General features: G+C 39.4%; 1 protein-coding gene and 1 long non-coding RNA gene across 3 annotated transcripts in view; one reads left to right on the forward strand and one right to left on the reverse strand.

Moving 5' to 3' along the window:
- LOC138025767 (laminin subunit beta-4-like) overlaps positions 1–17,500 on the forward strand; it is a 21,503-nt gene that overhangs the window by 1,187 nt on the left and 2,816 nt on the right. Inside the window, exons 2-11 of the mRNA XM_068872932.1 lie at positions 3,703–3,870; positions 4,873–5,028; positions 5,866–6,078; positions 6,647–7,336; positions 7,867–8,013; positions 9,036–9,324; positions 9,943–10,706; positions 12,205–12,441; positions 12,902–13,051; positions 15,580–16,838. Of these exons, the coding sequence (XP_068729033.1) occupies positions 3,703–3,870; positions 4,873–5,028; positions 5,866–6,078; positions 6,647–7,336; positions 7,867–8,013; positions 9,036–9,324; positions 9,943–10,706; positions 12,205–12,441; positions 12,902–13,051; positions 15,580–16,838 (4,073 nt within the window). The remainder of the gene's footprint in view (positions 1–3,702; positions 3,871–4,872; positions 5,029–5,865; positions 6,079–6,646; positions 7,337–7,866; positions 8,014–9,035; positions 9,325–9,942; positions 10,707–12,204; positions 12,442–12,901; positions 13,052–15,579; positions 16,839–17,500) is intronic.
- LOC138025848 (uncharacterized) lies at positions 3,908–12,335 on the reverse strand. Of its 2 annotated transcripts, XR_011127179.1 has the most exons (4): positions 12,197–12,311; positions 9,557–10,002; positions 5,963–6,061; positions 3,908–4,912 (listed from the first exon to the last, which is right to left on the reverse strand). It is a non-coding gene; the product is annotated as an uncharacterized lncRNA (long non-coding RNA). The 2 variants fall into 2 exon arrangements; XR_011127178.1 differs by lacking the exon at positions 9,557–10,002 and having other exon boundaries at positions 12,197–12,335.

Consider the following 17,500-nt stretch of genomic DNA (forward strand, 5'->3'; position numbering starts at 1 on the left):
AACAGTTAAACGTAAAATCATTATGTATATTGAAACTTGTTTAATAAGTATATCATACAAACATATATTCTTCAGCTGAGCTTTTGGCTGTTAACCTTGTGGTATGCAATCATTCTCATTTTATCTTATACCGAAAAAATCGGGAATTATTTTAAATTCATGCTAATTTTTGCGCAAAGAAGCTCTGTAATCAGCTGCTGGTCCAGCGGTATTTTTTTTCATCTTTATAATATTCACATCTTTCGATACTACACTGATTAAATTTGCCTTTCGTATATGCAGGACGTCAGATCATGATCAAGTCTCCAAAATAACAAACGTTTGCGCCTTAGCTAGGATCTCTTGTACGAGAAGAACTCAGTGCCTATGAGCGTTCGATGATTGTCATGACAAAACCAAAACTCACCACGTTTATTCGAACACATACCGTGACACTTTTGCCAATTGTCTGTCGCTTAGTGACGCTTTAATATTTTACGAAAATGTTAACGTTGAACGCTGGGAGAAATTTTTTCAACTGCTGATTTCTATGCAGTGTTTATACTTATTTGTCATGTATTGCAACTCTGAACGGAAGTACAAACATCTATGTAATTAGCCAAGAACCAAGGAATTCAAGTCTTGACGATGATGGAATTCCGATGAAACCGTCACCTGACTATTGCTCGATGTTGCTCTCTGAATGCTTAAAATGCTTTAAAACGACCGTACTTTAACTGTTATGCATTGCTTAAATGAAAACTTGAGGTAAAACTCTTTCGTCGGCCGAGAAAAAGGTGTTTTCTTAGTGACTGAATCAATTTTGGTTGTCTGGGATACTAGTGGAGTAAATAAGTTGATGATATAATGATCATGCAATTCATTCATTCGTATTTAATAATCCTCAAGTTGGATAGGAATTTGCCAAGGAATAACTACACTGCAAACAAGTAATAATAATTATAAAAAAAGGACAGTGACATAATGATGTATGAGTACTCAGAATATACAAAATGTAATAACGTATGCTGAATTGCATGAGTGAATTAACTTTACTTATACACAGTAGTAATTTCAACATAAAATTGGTTTTCAAATTAGTCGTGTTCCTATCTAATTTAATCTAAGAAATATGTGTATGGGCAAAAATACTGATGACAAATAGCAATTACCGGTAATTACAAAAAGAACTAAAAACTTATCATTACAACTATTTCTAATAATTAATACAATAACTGGATACTTTGAATGAAAATTGTGTCATTGGTGGTTGGTTGTTTGGGGGCTTTTACTTTGTGTAGAAAGACACACATGACGTAAAACAATAGAACAAAAATCGTGAAACAATACCTAATCAGAATTCTAAATCCCTAAAGCTTTTGTTACGTCATGTGCGTCTTCTACACGGAGTAAAAGCCTGTTTGGGTGTGTGTTGGTTGGTTGGAGAGTTTTTTAAAGATCTTGGGATTCCAGATGTGTTGGGAGGAATGTACTGAGGCCTCCACAGTCAATGGGACCACCCTAATCCTCCAGAACACGCTATTCTCTAAGTTCCAGGTCTGGGGCAGAGTTTTATAAGCATAATTTATATGACTACAGAGTTTGAATACCACCTCCTCACAGGTTGTTCTGATCACAGCTGAAGTCACAAATCATTTTTATTATCATTATGAACTCTGTAAGTAATAAACAGAAAATGCAAGATAAGTGCAAGTGTTCCGGCAAAATGATTATTGTACATAAATAATAAGACCTATGATCATTTGTCTCACGGTGTAGTCACTTAGGGTGCATTCGATTGACACTATTCCGGAATAAGAATCCGTGGAGTGATGATTTAAAACGGTTTGTCTGGCGTTTTGAAGCAACAAGGATAATAAAGATACGTTTAAAATAGCCTTTTAGCAGGTGTTTGACAATTCTAATGTGAATCTCCATAAAAACCAAGGATTTCTAACTTCTATTCCGTGTATTCCTATTCCGGAATACAGTCAATCGAACGCGTCCTTAAATTACGTTGTAGATTGCGATGTTTTGTTGTAGTTCGTGACAATTAAGAATGATGTTCCCTATGGAAGTTCGTTGCTGTACTGATATCCTGTCATTTTTCTTGGTTGTTGGTATCCATGCTTCAGGAATTTCAATTCCATTTTGAGTGGTTTTCAATTGAGTGTCGAACGTAATTAGCGAATTACTTTGGTTTTGCATCACTTCACTCAATGATTGGTTCAAAGTTCTCGTGCCACTTTTTCAACCAATCAGAAGTGAAACCAAAACCAATCGTGGCTCGCGCGTACACATTTTCCCGCGCTTTGTGTCGGCTACGTGTAATTGCTTCCAGTTTTGATTGGTTTACTGGATTGTCTTCGTCCTTTTTTATTGGCTAAAGTAATTACTTTGGTTTTGGTTTTACGACACTCATTTGAAAACCGCTCTAATCTCTGTTGATGTTATTGGGTTGAAGTCTTTATAATTATGTGGATAGCTTTGCTCACTCTGTACATTCAGTACATACATTTTTACTGTTTTTGCACAGTTACGCCCCAGTCACATGTGTTCTCCACTTCAAGCTTGTTTATTCCTTCACGTCCTAATTAACTCTTCTTTCATATATGTGTTATTGGCAGATACTTGGAATGACATTCCATTGGAAATTCTCTAGAAACCATGTAAAAATTTTATTCAAAAAGGCACTTAAACATTGCTATGTTGCTCAGTATTAATGAATTAGTATTTATTAATATTTTTTTCGCTGTCCAGTTTTCAATAATTATTATTTATTTCCAGTCATCAATTGCTTGGTTATTTTTTACTTTGTTTTTTTTTTATTGTAATGATAAAAAATAGCTTTTAGAACTTAATGCATAAAAATGATTAATTTATTTTGCAAAGGGGCACAATATTACATGTAGTTTACTTGATGTGCCCCTCTCCTTTCCGTGTAATTTGTCATCATGAACTTATGTTTTGTACTCTGCAATCTCTGTCTTGGCATTTATGTTTATTGTATTGTGGATTGGAGGAAATTAAATATATAAATTAAGAAATTAATAAACTAATACAGCTCACAAAAATCTTTTAGACATCATGACACTTGATGCTTTAAATTTTCACAGATTCTCCTTTCACTTTGTTTTATAATAGTTTCCCAGACAACATTATTGTCTATTGTTATTATTAGGTTTTCTCCGGGTACTCCGGTTTTCCTCCCTCCTCAAAATCGACTCCCAGTCAATTACATCTGGCTGGGTTTGCGGTGCTCCGAGATCACACAGGGATCGTATGGCGGCAGCCATGGGCGCCTTCACATGCATTCGGTCCGATCCCGTTGAGCTGGTTGATCCTGAAAAGCCCTTGTAGGGAGCGGTCAACTAAGCGCACATTTACATTTAGATTGTATGACTAGCGCTCATTTCCATTATATCAAGCACTCTGATTGGTTTATTGCTTGAGAATTATTGCATCATAATGCCCATGAGCCAATTATGAATTATGGAAATTAAAAACTAAACTAAAGTTACCGGTAATTCTAATGCCAAATTGGCAACAAAAGCAAATGTTATTGGTTTATTTTCACTTTAAGAATGAAGTTTATTTTGGTGCTAGTGGGAGTACATGCAACTGTCAATGATAAACATGTAAGAATGAACAGCAAAAGGTGTGTGCATTCAGTTTCTGGATTGTTGCAAGTCTGTCACTCACATCTGTCTTTCTTTTTCTTAGAGTGCCAGTGTTACAAGCATGCTAGTAGCTGTCATTATAACAAGACTCTGGATCATGGGGTGTGTGACAACTGTGAGCACAACACCACTGGTCTTTTCTGTGAGAAGTGTCTTGACACATTCTATCGCAACATGAGTAAGCCCCTTGATGACCCTGCAGTTTGTTTGTGTAAGTATTTCTTTTCAAACATTCAAAACAATTATTAGGTTGCTCTAAAACCTGCAAGCTGCTCCTGTGAGTGTGTTTTGGGGGCAATTTTAGTTGATTATTATGTTATGTCTTAATCTGTTCCCTCCTAATTGCAAAAGTCACATTTGTGGATTTAATTACTCTCTAATGCCACACAATTATTTTACTTTATTATGGGAACCATTTCAGGAGAATAAGTGTTAACCAGGGCCCGGTTGTTCAAAAGCCGATTAATGCTACATGTAATCTCAGATTTTATAATTATTCAAGGAGTTTATTTCTCTGCTCCCAAATGCTGTTCAACGCTGCTATTCGGCAAAACTTTACATTAGAACAAGTCAATCTTGAAAAACAAAAATAAGCAAAAGAAACTTTCACCAAAAAGTTGACAACATGAAACAAAAGTTTACGCTAATCCTGGATTAACTTAATCGGCTTTCGAACAACCGGGCCCAGAGGTCTTATTAGAAGCTGGGAACTGGGTACTAGCACCCATCTACGCTGAGTACAGTACCCACCTTTGTTCAAAGGAGGTCTCAAGATCAAAAGCCAGACTACAGGTACTTTGTGTAAGGCCAGGGGTGCACGCTTACTCTATCACATTAGGTCCCTTCTACGTTAAAACTTAATGAAACCCCTGGTTAAACAATGTCTATGTCCACTCAATAATTATGTCAATCCTTCCAATAAGAGTCTGCAAGGTGATACATGTAAATCCTGTCCATTACTCAGCTGCTCAATTAATGACACCTAAATACCAATTACAAGTTAGTGCCATTCATGTGTCAGAAAAATCTGTTACTGGTTGGTTTGTGATCCACTAAAGGAACCATTGGTTAACCAGGCCTGATACTGATACATGTAGGGCTATCAATGTTTGCAAGAGTTATGTTGGCATCAGTTGACAGTAGTGAAAAGGAAAAAGAGCATGTTTTTTATTGTTTCTAACTGATTATTGCTTTGATCTCTGCTTTAACGTAGCCTGCAATTGCGTCATGTTTGGTATCACAAACAATGGCACCTGCAATCAAACAACAGGACAGTGTGAGTGTAAGCAGAATGTGACTGGTCGACAATGTGGCCAATGTGAAGATACTTTCTGGGGTTTTGATCTTTCTCCCAAAGGTGACTGCCGAGGTAAGTAGTAATTACTTGGTCTTTAAGTCTTCAGTTAAGGTGGAGCCTGAGAGCCACTGAAATCACCTGCAACATTATGCCCATCTACAGCTGTGCTCAAAATTAAATATATTCCAGGTTGTCCCTGTTTCAAAAGCTGGGCGACTAAACCCATAAATTTGGTTGCCCTGGTAAATGTTTGGTTTCCCATTAGGAAACCCCCTATGGAAAAATGCATGCCTGTTGAGATGCAATCGCGTGGCATTGGAGCTTGAGTATCCCATAATATTAAGTGCACACCTGTGTTTTTTTGTGTGGAAGTCTGTTTTTTTTTGTTGCATTTTAAAAATCCATTGCCAGTTAAATGTTTGTGATCATTTTCACATGATTTCAAGTGCAATTTGGAATAAATGAGCACAAGTAAAACATTTTGAAAGACCATGCGCAAAGTTGACAGAGCCCATAGGGCAAGTGCAATTTTGTAGTCTGAAAAGATTTAAAGCTGCTTAATTTATTATTCCAAATTGCACAAGAAGAGTCAGGTGATTACTTGTTAATAATACACTAGAAAAAATTATAAGATGGCTTATCATAATGAAGTGCAGGAGCAATGAGGGTATCACGATTGTGAATCATGGTGCTAATATGGTTTGTTAACTCTTGGCACTGACATACTTTTTTTTTGTGCACTGGCATTTTGTTACCGGTACCTGAAAACTACATTTCTCTTAGCCAATATGTGTGGAAAAAATTTTCAATAAAATGTTATTCATATAAGCTGCCTGGAATAGTCATAAGTGCTTTAAAAGGAGCCAGTACATGCTGCCTCCATAATGTGGTTTTACATAAATTTTGCAGAATGCGGCTGTAATGCTAATGGTACAAAGAATGGAAATTTAAGCTGCAATCAATTTTCGGGCAAGTGCCCATGCAAGGACAACATCTATCAACGTACCTGCTCAGAGTGTAGAAATGGCTTCTTCTCCTTCCCAACAAATGTTACTACTGACTGTCTTCAGTGCGACTGTGACTATGGTGGAAGTCTAGAAACAATCTGTGAAAAAGAAAATGGTTGGTATATAAAAGAACGTTTTCAAGAGTATAGCATTCACAATTTTAACATGCACCTGATTTGTGCAAGAAACTGCACATACTGTCCCCTTATTGTTCTCCTCGACTTAGCAACACTTTTCTCCATAAAAGGCCTGGTGGCAATTATTAGGTCACAAAATTTAAGGTTCCAACCTTTCCTTTCAAGTAGACATAAACAGTTAATTTTATAGTTGTCCTTAATAATATGATAACCTAATACTCTTACTCTCCAATCCTGATTCGCAAAACCTTTTTGTTATAATATCATATACATGTAGTGTTCATGCTAAGACTCAAAGGGAAATTTTGTGTCTACAATGTAGTCCTCTCTCGGGGGTGACTGCGTTTGGAAAAACAAATAGAGTTTGTTTCTTGTACTGCAAAAATTCTATTCAGTCCAGTTTTTTTTTTTAGTTTTAACCAGGAAAAAATTTGTGACCAGCTAGCTTGGTGATGTTAGTTTGTGAGCATTACAATAATTAAACCTACATGCTACTAGTTGTATAGCTTCGATAACAATCACATTAACACTTATGTTTTGTTATAGGAACATGCCTTTGTCGAAATCATATAGAAGGAAAACGCTGTGTGGAAGCTACTCCTGGGTTTTTTGTTCCTTCTCTTGACTACTTAAAATATGAAGCGGAAGATGCAAGTGGAAATTACACACCTACGTCATACTTTACTGGAGTAAACCAATATTTTACTGGCAGAGGCTATGCAAAGATTGAGCAAAATCAGCATATTACCTTCTTGTTTAACAATAACAGATCCTTCAGTTTTAGCTTCTCCAGCTACATAGCCCTTCGCTACTCAAAGTTGAAAGAAGACAATGAGACCTTGAGACTCACTGTTAGTTCTTGTAACTCTTCTCAGTGTCATGAAATTAGAGATATCACCATTTCACTTCTATTAACTGGATCTGGTTTAGCCTGGAAATCTGAAGAACCTGTTTATTTTCAAAGAGGACGAGTTTACAATTTCATGCTTGCATTCATTGAGGGATCGTATGCCAATTCATCAGTGGAGATTGATTCCCTGATCTTGCTACCCGACATATCACACACAAGCGTTTATGTGACAGCTCAAAGTCTTGGTGAGGTCCATGGGATGACTTTCAACCAGATTGAAGCCTGCTGGAACACCTCCACCACAATTCCTGGGTTATCAAATAATCCAAAAGTCTGTGATAATGTTACCTTCTCAGTTATGGCAGAAGTTTTTGACGGTGCCTTGCGTAAGTATTTATTCAGGGGTTATTAAATTCCTTGGAAACAGAACTCCTTTTGAAATCAGCAAATTGAATGATAAACAATCATACGCACCACGGCCAAAGGTGTAAATTTTTAGTGCAATCAAGTTCAATTCCAAAATTTATTTCAGGTTAGGTTTAGGCTGTTGTAGGAGAGATGAAAAAAGGTATGAAATACGTATGCACTTGTGGATGATTTGCCATTCCATGACCTGTGGATGCTCACAGAGTTCTGTGGCGATTTGTGCAATAAAGAAGCCCATAACAGTAAATATTTCCTGTAAATATGTTATGATGTTGTTTGTCATTCTTCTTTTTATTAACATCCCCAGTTACTTTTTTTTCCCTTGGAAATACTTTTCAAGGGTAATCCCTCCTTGTTTTTTGGTCTGTGGATGGCTCGCCTGGATTATCAGTCATGCTTGAATTAATTTGTAACAAGGGGAGCATGAAGTGACCACTTTAACTGTTTGTCTTGGTTTTAAACCAGCTGAAAAAGATTGTTTTTGTTCCAGCTTGTTCTTGTAACAGCACAGGAACTGAGAATGGCACAACGTGTATGCAGTTGGGAGGCCAGTGCCACTGCAAGCCTGGAGTAACTGGACTTTCATGTGACCGTTGTTTGCCAGGGTATTTTAACTTTACTGACAGTGGATGTACAGGTACCGTCTTATACTATAGACTCCTAGCCTGCAACCAGGCTCTCTATATTTGCATTGGGAGGGAGACAAAGGGTAGCAACATATTCAAGTCCATTTCCAAAGATAATAGCTATTTCATTCATTTTAGATTTTAGCACATCAACTTGAAATGATGGGAATCTTAACAGAAAAAATTAATACCTCTTCCCATCCACATCTGCACTGTGTTAATAAAGATAATTTAAGTCACTGGTAGTTCCTTCCGCTATGAGGCTGATATCAATGGAAGCCAATGGTGCACCCTTAACCCCCTCTCCTGCTGTCAGTGCTCCATTTTAGGGGTATTTGAAGCTCTAGCTACATGGATCAGAGGAAAGTCAAAACAGACATTGAAGTAGGGAGCCCTTGCTCCAAAAGCCACGCACTAACCAACTGAGTCATGCCTGCTCCTGTGTGTGACTTGTTGAACATAACTGCTTCCAAATTTTGGTAAAGCGAAGAAGAGTTATCTTTCAGGACATTGAGCAATCATTCCTCAAGCACCTTTTCCCCTGAACCAAATATTGCCTGTACTTAAGCTGAAACCTCAAACATTTCAACTTCTCCAAAGTTATATCAGAAACTGTCAGGCAGCCGAAAGGCCCAAGTTCTAACCTCTAAAATCTGGTAACTGATAATGCTTTGTAGGGGACAGACAACACACACCATGACATGTTGTTGCTCTAGTTCCATTTTGGCCATAATGAAAACAAATGAAATGTTGGACTTTTCGTTTGAATCCACTGCATCCTAGTGTTATATCATAAAGATCGCAGTTGTATTTGAACATCTTCTGCATTCTCAAACGGACCTATATACATTGGCATTTCAGAACTAAAACTTTAATACAGTTACATGTACAGGAATGTGCATTCGTTTGGCTAATGCAGTGTTCCACAAAAAATTGACAGTATCTTCTATGAAGTGACATTTTGTCAGTTTTAACCTCCTCAGAAAGGGAAATGATCATTTCCAACAAACAAAAATGGTTTACTCTTTTTCAGCTTGTGACTGCAGTGATGTGGGATCAACAGATTTGGTTTGTCATCCTGTCACTGGCCAGTGTCTGTGTAAGCCTGGCGTGGTGACAAGAACTTGTGGCAGGTGCAATGCAAGTTACTTTGGCTTTCGCACTGGGAAGGGATGTGTTGAATGTAGGTGCAATACCAGTGGTTCAGCAGATCTTCAGTGTGACGACACCAGTGGAGTTTGCCCGTGCAAGAACAGCACCAGTGGTAAAAAGTGTGACATGTGCCGTGAGAACTTTTTCAACTTCACTTCAGAGGGATGTCAGTAAGTACAGATGATCTCAGACGTGGCTTGTTTTATTTGTTTGTGCACACAGTGGTACTAGGTGGGCAAAGATGGACTTCCATCTGCACTGTACATTTTTAACATAGGCATATCTGACCAATACGATTTAAACGGTTACTTTTTTTAAGGATGCAGGACTTTGTTATATGTACGCATATAATGCTGTTAAATGCAATTTAACAGAGTTGACAACTAAGAGCACAAGTTTTACCTTCGCGGTCAGCGGTTTGTTAGATATGCGCATGTGCCAGGATTCTTCGTGTTCTTGGTCCATAGGGCGTTGTAGCAGTTTTGTTGGCATTTTAGTCAACGTTTTCTGAGTGTTAGCGTTTTCCTGAGCGTGGGGACTCCTTGGAGGCTGTCTCCCCCCCTTTCTTTCCACTGTTTTATCAGTGTGACCAGTGCCTGCTTTTCTCCTTCCGCGTGGGGGCTCATGGCTGGGTTGCCTGGATTTGCCAGCTATGGGAGCAGTCTCCAACTGGGAGCTGGCTGCCAATAGTGGAAGCTCCTGGATGTCTCAGGCACCCAACCTCCACTTTGTGAGGCAGTTGTTAACTGAACATAAGTTACTAAGAAATTTTGCTGTGTCCTTTGTAGGGCTTGTAACTGCAATGAAGGAGGGTCAAGTTCTCTTCAGTGTGACCAAAGCATGGGTATCTGTCAGTGCAAAGCAAATGCAGAAGGCCACAAATGTGAGAGGTGCAAGAATGGGACACACAATAGTGATCCATACAATCCTGATGGTTGTTCCCCTTGTTTCTGCTACGGCAGGTCAAGCCGCTGCTCTTCTGCCCAAGGTTTTGTGAGGTCTCACATCCAAGCAAATTTCACCCCAAATGATAATTTTCAAATTAACAAGTCTCCAGAAGGGATCTTATTTAAAACTTTGGGGGAAGGTTTACAAATTAACTTTACAGCTGGCACCTTTGCAAAATTGACATTTCAAAACCCATTCAAGGGAAACCAACTTCCTTCTTATACCCAGCTCTTCATGCTAACCATGAATTACAGCAGCCTTAATGACAGTCTACTTGCAGCTTGGAATTTAACTCTGAAAGGACGAAATCTCAATGAAGCATCTTTTAACATTACACCTCCACCTTCAACATCAAACAAGGAGTACTACTCTCAACTGCACGAGCATTACACTCTGAACAACTTGACAGCCTTTGAACTCCAAAGAATCTTGGTGGACATAGAGTCTGTGCAATTACATGGGAGTTTTATGTCTTTTGGTGCTGTAAGCATAGATGTAAAGCTGGTAACTGCTACAAAAGGTGTTGGTGAAGAAGTGGGTTTTGTTGAAAACTGCACATGTCCAAATAACTACACAGAGCAATCATGTGGATTTTGTAATTCAGGTAATAAGTTTAAGGATCTAAATTAACTTGCACGGACAGGATGTGCTTCACTGCTCTTTAAAGTGCTACTATGACAAATTCACATCTTTCCTGTCTAAGCCATTTTAAGATATGAACATGTAGTCTGTACGAGAAGAATGCTGTTTACTATTTTTAAATATCTCTTTTTGTTCCACAGATATTCAATTTTTTAAATAATTATGCAAATTAGCCAGGTGATGATGTCATAAACTCAACCGAATATTGATCAAATAGAATTAAAGGATATCTCGGCCAATTTTTATCAGAAGTGCTTGATTCTTTGCAGTAAGATTCTAGCATACCAGTTTTGTTACCATGGCAACATATTAGGTTCCAGAACTCCCTGATATTATAGGCTTTGCTTGCCACCTTTGGCGTTCTATTTTGACATTTGCCAATGGTGCCTCATCTGCATGATCCTGCAAGCATATAGATATGTTAGGTCGAGTTTGTGGCCTTGTTAAATGTTTTTCTAGCTTAAGATCACCAAAAATATTGAAATCAGGTTGGAGGGGACTGGAAAACAGTGACTTGCCATGGGAACCAATTTCTTTATAACCATAGGTGAGTTGCCTGTAGAACTATTAGCCTACCAAGTTTCAATGGTTTCTTCTTCAAACTGACTGAGATAGCGCTATTTTTTTTACTCGATGTTATATTGGGTTGAGTGAATGACGTCATCAGTCCTCTCATTTGCATATTTTACACATTTTTCAACTTAAAGTATCTCTGGAACCAATGCAGATATTTCCAAACGGTAAACGGCATTTTTAATCTTTCTCTGAATTCTATGTGATAAGCCTAAAAATTCAGGGATAAAAATTTGATCATAGTAGCACTTTAACAAAGCTCCCTAGTTTCTTTTGAGATCATCCCTTGATGCAGGAGAAGTAAGAAAGAGAGAAGAAAATACATAATTATTTAGACATTTTAAAACTGGGATTTGCGTAAAGTTCAGTTGTGATTTTCTTCACCGTAAGCACCTTCCCTTCAGCATTCTGGCATCCCTCCCCACAAAAAAGAGAACTCAAGTATGGGTAATCAAGTAGAAGATCCCTAAAAGGTGTGTACAGTAATTACATTTTCAATCATTGGGAGCAGGGTTGGTGCAGTGCTGGGAGCACATGCCTTCCAACAATGTGGCCCAGGTTTTTGCTCCGACTCAACATCACGTGGGTTGAGTTTGTTGGTTCTCTACTCATCTGCAACGCTTGGTTTTTCTCCAGGTACTCAAGTTTTCTCTTCTCATAACAAAAACCCAACATTTTATTTGATTTGCTTTATTTCATGTTATTTGAGTTGATTCTATAGTCTCCTCAAGTAGTAAAGCTCTTGTGATCAGATAAATAAGTCAAATAAGCTGGACACTTAACACTATTGGGAAAGATACAATTGATCATCGTCATCATCATCATCACTATTAAAGGGAAAAACACACACTTTTTTACTTAGTTTGTTAATTTCATCACCTCAACAGGGTATACTCGTACAAAACCCAGAAGCTTTCCAACCCCATGGACTCCATGTGTTCTTTGTTCTTGCTCTGGTCGATCTGCTGATTGCCATCCAGAAAATGGAACTTGCTATAACTGTCGCACAGGCTCCGAGGGTGAACACTGTGAGAGGTGTCAGCAAGGGGTGGATAACACCACTGACTGTACACTTTGTAGACATGAATTCTTCGGACTGACTCCTTCGTCGGGTGGCTGTCAAGGTAATGACATTTCAACAATAAATGATTCAATTATTATTATTATTATTATTATTATTATTATTAACCGTTTTGGCGACTCTTCAAGCCCCCTCACACTGCCTCACGGTGACTTGTATTACCTAGAGTATCCTTCAATGTTATTCACAGTTTTTACAAATGTATCGTAGCATAGTAACCTCTATGAGGGAGGTTATCCATCTTATTTGAAATCAACCACGATACCTTTGTTTTGGGAAGCAGTTCTCTATGAGAAGTTCTAAATCCCTCATTACTTTTCCTTTGCAGTGGTTCTGAACAGTATAGTCTGGCACTAATGGCAAACCAGAACTACCACTTAACACGTCTCTAAGATACATGTAGATCACTTCTATCTTTCATTTTATGATACCTTACGCGTTCCATTTATTACGGGTTGGCCGTATTCATGACACAGGGCTAATGTAGTATATTTTTTTACAAGAATGCGATTGTGTGCTTCCCAATACGATGTATGGTAACAGCAGTGTGTGCAATAAGACATCTGGTACATGCACCTGCAAGCCAAAAATTGGTGGAAGACAGTGTGATCGATGCCATGAAAATGCGTACAATACAAGCAGAGGATGTGTCGGTAAGTCCCGGAAGAGTACTTTACGTCCAAGTTCATTTGAAATGCCGTGAGATCACGTTTTAACAGGCACGACCCATTGAACCAACATATCCGAAATTTTCGTTTGTTTAACGGATGAACCGGTGTCGCCCCATGCCCGCTCGCTTCAAATTCCTATATATACATGTAGGTATGTGCGGCCCCAAAAGCCAAAGGGCAGGGTTTTTCAGCCGTTTTGGTCATAAATAGGGTATCGATTTTGGCCAATTTTCCGCCATTTTGGTCATAAATAGGGTATCCATTTTTGCACTCTAGTCTTTAGAAGCTCCTTCTTTATCATGTAACCTAACTAATAAAAGCAGATAAACATTGCCTTTAACATTGGTCTGAACTAGGGAAATAATTATAAGGCAGGTCTGCACCATGGTATTGATTTAAGGGTCAGGTCATAAATTGGTATCAAATGTTTGGTCAGGTCATAAATATGGTAGGGAAATCGCAGATTTTGGTCATAAATATGGTAAGGGTTTTGGGAAGCGGGCCGCACACCCCTACCCAATTTTTCTGGGATTCCTCCCCCCCGGGCCCGGGGGGAGCCGAACATCTCGTCGAAATGAATTGAAATGACCGATGGACCAGACAATTCTGAAATTTCTCATTTTCCGGAAAATGGACAACCTCGGTAGGCTAACCAAAAGTTTCGAAACGACTGTTTTGAAAAAATACCGTTTCATTCCTTTCTGTACCAGACATTCCAGAAATTGTAACTCAATGGATCGCGTCAATGTCTCATGAAATGGTGAAGCCTAAGACAACCAAAAGAATGAGAGCACAACTTGTATTAAAGAACCGATATGCGTTTTCACTAGAGCCTCTACGAGAATGGCAGTCAGTAACTGGGAATATCCTAAGTATTTGGGACCGAGTTGGCAAAGTGGGGAAGAAGCGCATATTTACGGTGGCCCACAACTGTCACATCAAAACCAAAATGCTCACGGCAAATTCAAATCACCTGCAGCAAATTCAAATCACTCAAAGCAATTACAAATCACTCACAGCAATTACAAATCACTCACAGCAATTACAAATCACTCACAACAAATTAAAAATTATTGACCATCCTTGGCGTCTTAGTCACCTCCGGCCAGCGGTGCAGGACGTGAAAGAATATTTTTCACACAAGAACCCGCTACCTGCGAATCGCATACCATTAACGGGGACATTGTTTTTGACTAAGTTTAACCCATTCACACCTCAAACACCCTAGGACGCCCCACCCCCCCCCCCCCCCTCCCCCCCATTGACGAGTAAAATCGTCTGGCGTTAGACTGAGTGTCACTCTCAGGGGTCAATGGGTTAAGTAGCTTTTTCTTCTACCTCAACGAACGTGAATCATGTCTACCGTTGCTCAAGGTTCCAATTACTGCTCCAGCTGTGGACAAAGTAAGTTCTCCCTAGCCATTTTGACACCATATTTCCTTTTAAGGTGCAATTCAAAACGGCGAGGTAAAAACTTACTTTGTCCACAGCTGGAGCAGTAATCGGAACCTTCAGCAACGGTAGACTTACAGTGAAAACAAAACATGGTTCTCGTTCGTTGAGGTAGAAGAAAAATCACTGAAAAGCTACTTAACCCATTGACCCCTGAGAGTCACACTTGATAAATTTTACTCTGTCTAACGCCAGACGATTTTACTCGTCAATTAATTGGGGGGAGGGGAGGGGGGGGGTCCTAGGGTGTTTGAGGTGTGAATGGGTTAAACGCAGTCAAAAACAATGTCCCCGTTTAATGGCGTGCGATTCGCAGGTAGCGGGTTCATGTGTGAAAAATAGTCTTTGACGTCTTGCACCGCTAACTGTAGGTGACTGACGACGGCAAGGATTGTCAATAATTTTTAATTTGTTGTGAGTGATTTGCTGTGGGTGATTTGAATTTGCTGTGGGCGATTTGTGATTTGCTATGAGTGATTTGAAAATGCTGTGAGTAATTTAAATTTGTTGGGAGTGATTTGAATTTGCTGTGAGCATTTGGTTTTGCTGTGACAGTTGTGGGCCACCGTACATATCCTGTACAAGTGTTACCACAACCCACAACTGTTTGACCCAGTTCCTTGCGGTGTCATTAGTTAAACCCTGAGAGCAAACAACTGTTTCCCACACTCCAGTTATCGTTTTCTCAGACCCGAATTAATTTTTTGATTTCTGTCATCTGTCTCTCTTTCTAGTTTAATTTATGCATTTGTGACATGAGGGGTGCTTTTGTGCGTTAATTGTTTAAAAGGCACAATATTTGGCAGGAAAGCTGTTCTAAATGTAGACGGATGAGAAAACTACCTCTTCAAGGGGAGATGTAGGAATACTTGGCTCCAAGCCATGAGCTCCTCTCGGTTTTTACAATGATGTAATCTGACCTTATCTGATTGATCACATCAACTGTGGGAATCCGTTGCCGGGTCCGTTGCTAGGTTATCCTAGGCGAGAAAACCAAGGAGAACTTCAGTTAATTAATAATATTAATTCAAGGCTATTCAAATGTGCTTTCTTCCCAGACTGCCCTGAGTGTTATCGCCTGGTTTACGAAGAAGTGGAACAGCTTCGAGGCAGCGCAACCACACTGGAAGATACAATAGACCGTCTACGAAATGGTAACATTGGCGACGTCTCATTCGCTGAGAGACTCTCGGAAGCTGAAAACCGTGCACTTGGTTTCTTAACTGAAGCAAAAGAGGCTCGGGAGATTGAGAAGAATCTCACGGAGGAGATAAAAGGACTTAACGAGACTCTAAATCATCTGGAACGCGTCTTAACACATGAACTTGTTCCTGATTTGAATGAACTATCAACAGACTTGCCCTCTACTCTTGCCAATAGAAGTACTATACAGAGCCTCATTTCTCTAATTCGTGATGCTGTTCGTCATAGTCATAATGTGCTGAATATGTCCATAAGTCTTTCTCTAAGAGAGGCCAAGTCCATGGTCGAGGAACTCATTGATTTGGTGCCATGGTTTAGTGAGCTAGCGATGAATTTCACATCAGAAGCGAATCGCACGAATGCTACTTCGTTTGAGATACAAGTTAAGGTAGACGAGGCCGAAGAGAAGATATACAATGCACAATTTGTAGCTGAAAATGCAACGTTTGAGCAGAAGAAACTCGATAAAGACCTCAAACATCTGAAAAACCGTGTTGATAGTATACAAACTTTGGCCGAAAAAATGAACTCCACGAGTTATGCTCTCCACGTGAATGCTTCCAACGTTCTGGCACAAGCAAATGAGACTTTGTCAGAGGTAATGTCATTAGATCCTGCCAAAAACTGGGATGCCATGAGGAGAATCGTGACAGCGATTGAAAATGCAAGTACAAGAGCCCAGGATATAGTGTCAGAGACTCAGAATATCACTATGAGGTATCAGAATTTAACCTTTCAAATTCAGCAAGCTATGGATGACACGAAAAGGTTGACTTATCGTGTTAGGAACGCTCAATGGCAGGTACAAGCTATTCTTGGCGAAGCACGCAGGGCCAGAACAGATGGTTATAACGCTGTGCAGCTTGCCACAAAGACTTTAACGGACGCAAACGAAATGCTGCAGATTCTACAAAATTTTGAAGCAAATTCCAGTGAAGCTCAACGGTTAGCCAATCAATCACTGCATAGAGCGATCATGTATAACTTCACTAGCTGGAACGCAATAAAGTACACCCAAGAGATTAACGCTTCCCTTCAAGATACTCTTGAAAATGCAACACGTGGGCTGGCCCTGGCACAGCAAGCGTCGAATTTATCCAACGCTGAAAATCAAGTAAGTGATTAAAAAAAGTCACTTAGAATGAAAATTCAGGCACTGGCACTGGATATAGTTAGTTTCACGGTGGTTTTGCAACTCAACCTACTTTTGTGACGGTTCTTCCAAAGATGATTACAGACCGGGACGAAAGGCCGGCATCTTCTGCAACCGTTATTTGTTCTGTTTGCAGAATCCCCTCTGTAGAGTATCATTCATTTATTCAGTGCCGAGGGTATCGTATTCTCTCTTAGGGCCGATTTACAGGGTACGATTTTTGTCGCATGCGACAAGCTCACGACAGGCTTACGACATGACTTACGATTGTCGCAGCGTTAAAACATGTTTTAGGGCCGATATACACGGTGCGATTTTTGTCGCATGCGACAAGCTCACGACAGGCCTAAGACATGACTTACGATTGTCGTAGCATTTTAAAACATGTTTTAAAATGCTACGACATTTTTCTTGACGTACACAACAATTGTAAATCATGTCGTGAGCCTGGCGTAAGCCGTTGTCGCATGCGACAAAAATGGTACCGTGTAAATCGGCCCTTATTTATCTGTTTTGGCTTTTTATGTTTCATTTGATGAACTTTATTTAAACAAGGGTCAACTGTACGAAGAGCTGGGGCACAGACTGGGAATACTGTGCAGAAATTAAATCGAAGCGTAGGT

This window comes from Montipora capricornis, chromosome 2 (genome assembly GCF_036669925.1).
Source record: "Montipora capricornis isolate CH-2021 chromosome 2, ASM3666992v2, whole genome shotgun sequence".
Lineage (NCBI taxonomy): Eukaryota > Metazoa > Cnidaria > Anthozoa > Scleractinia > Acroporidae > Montipora > Montipora capricornis.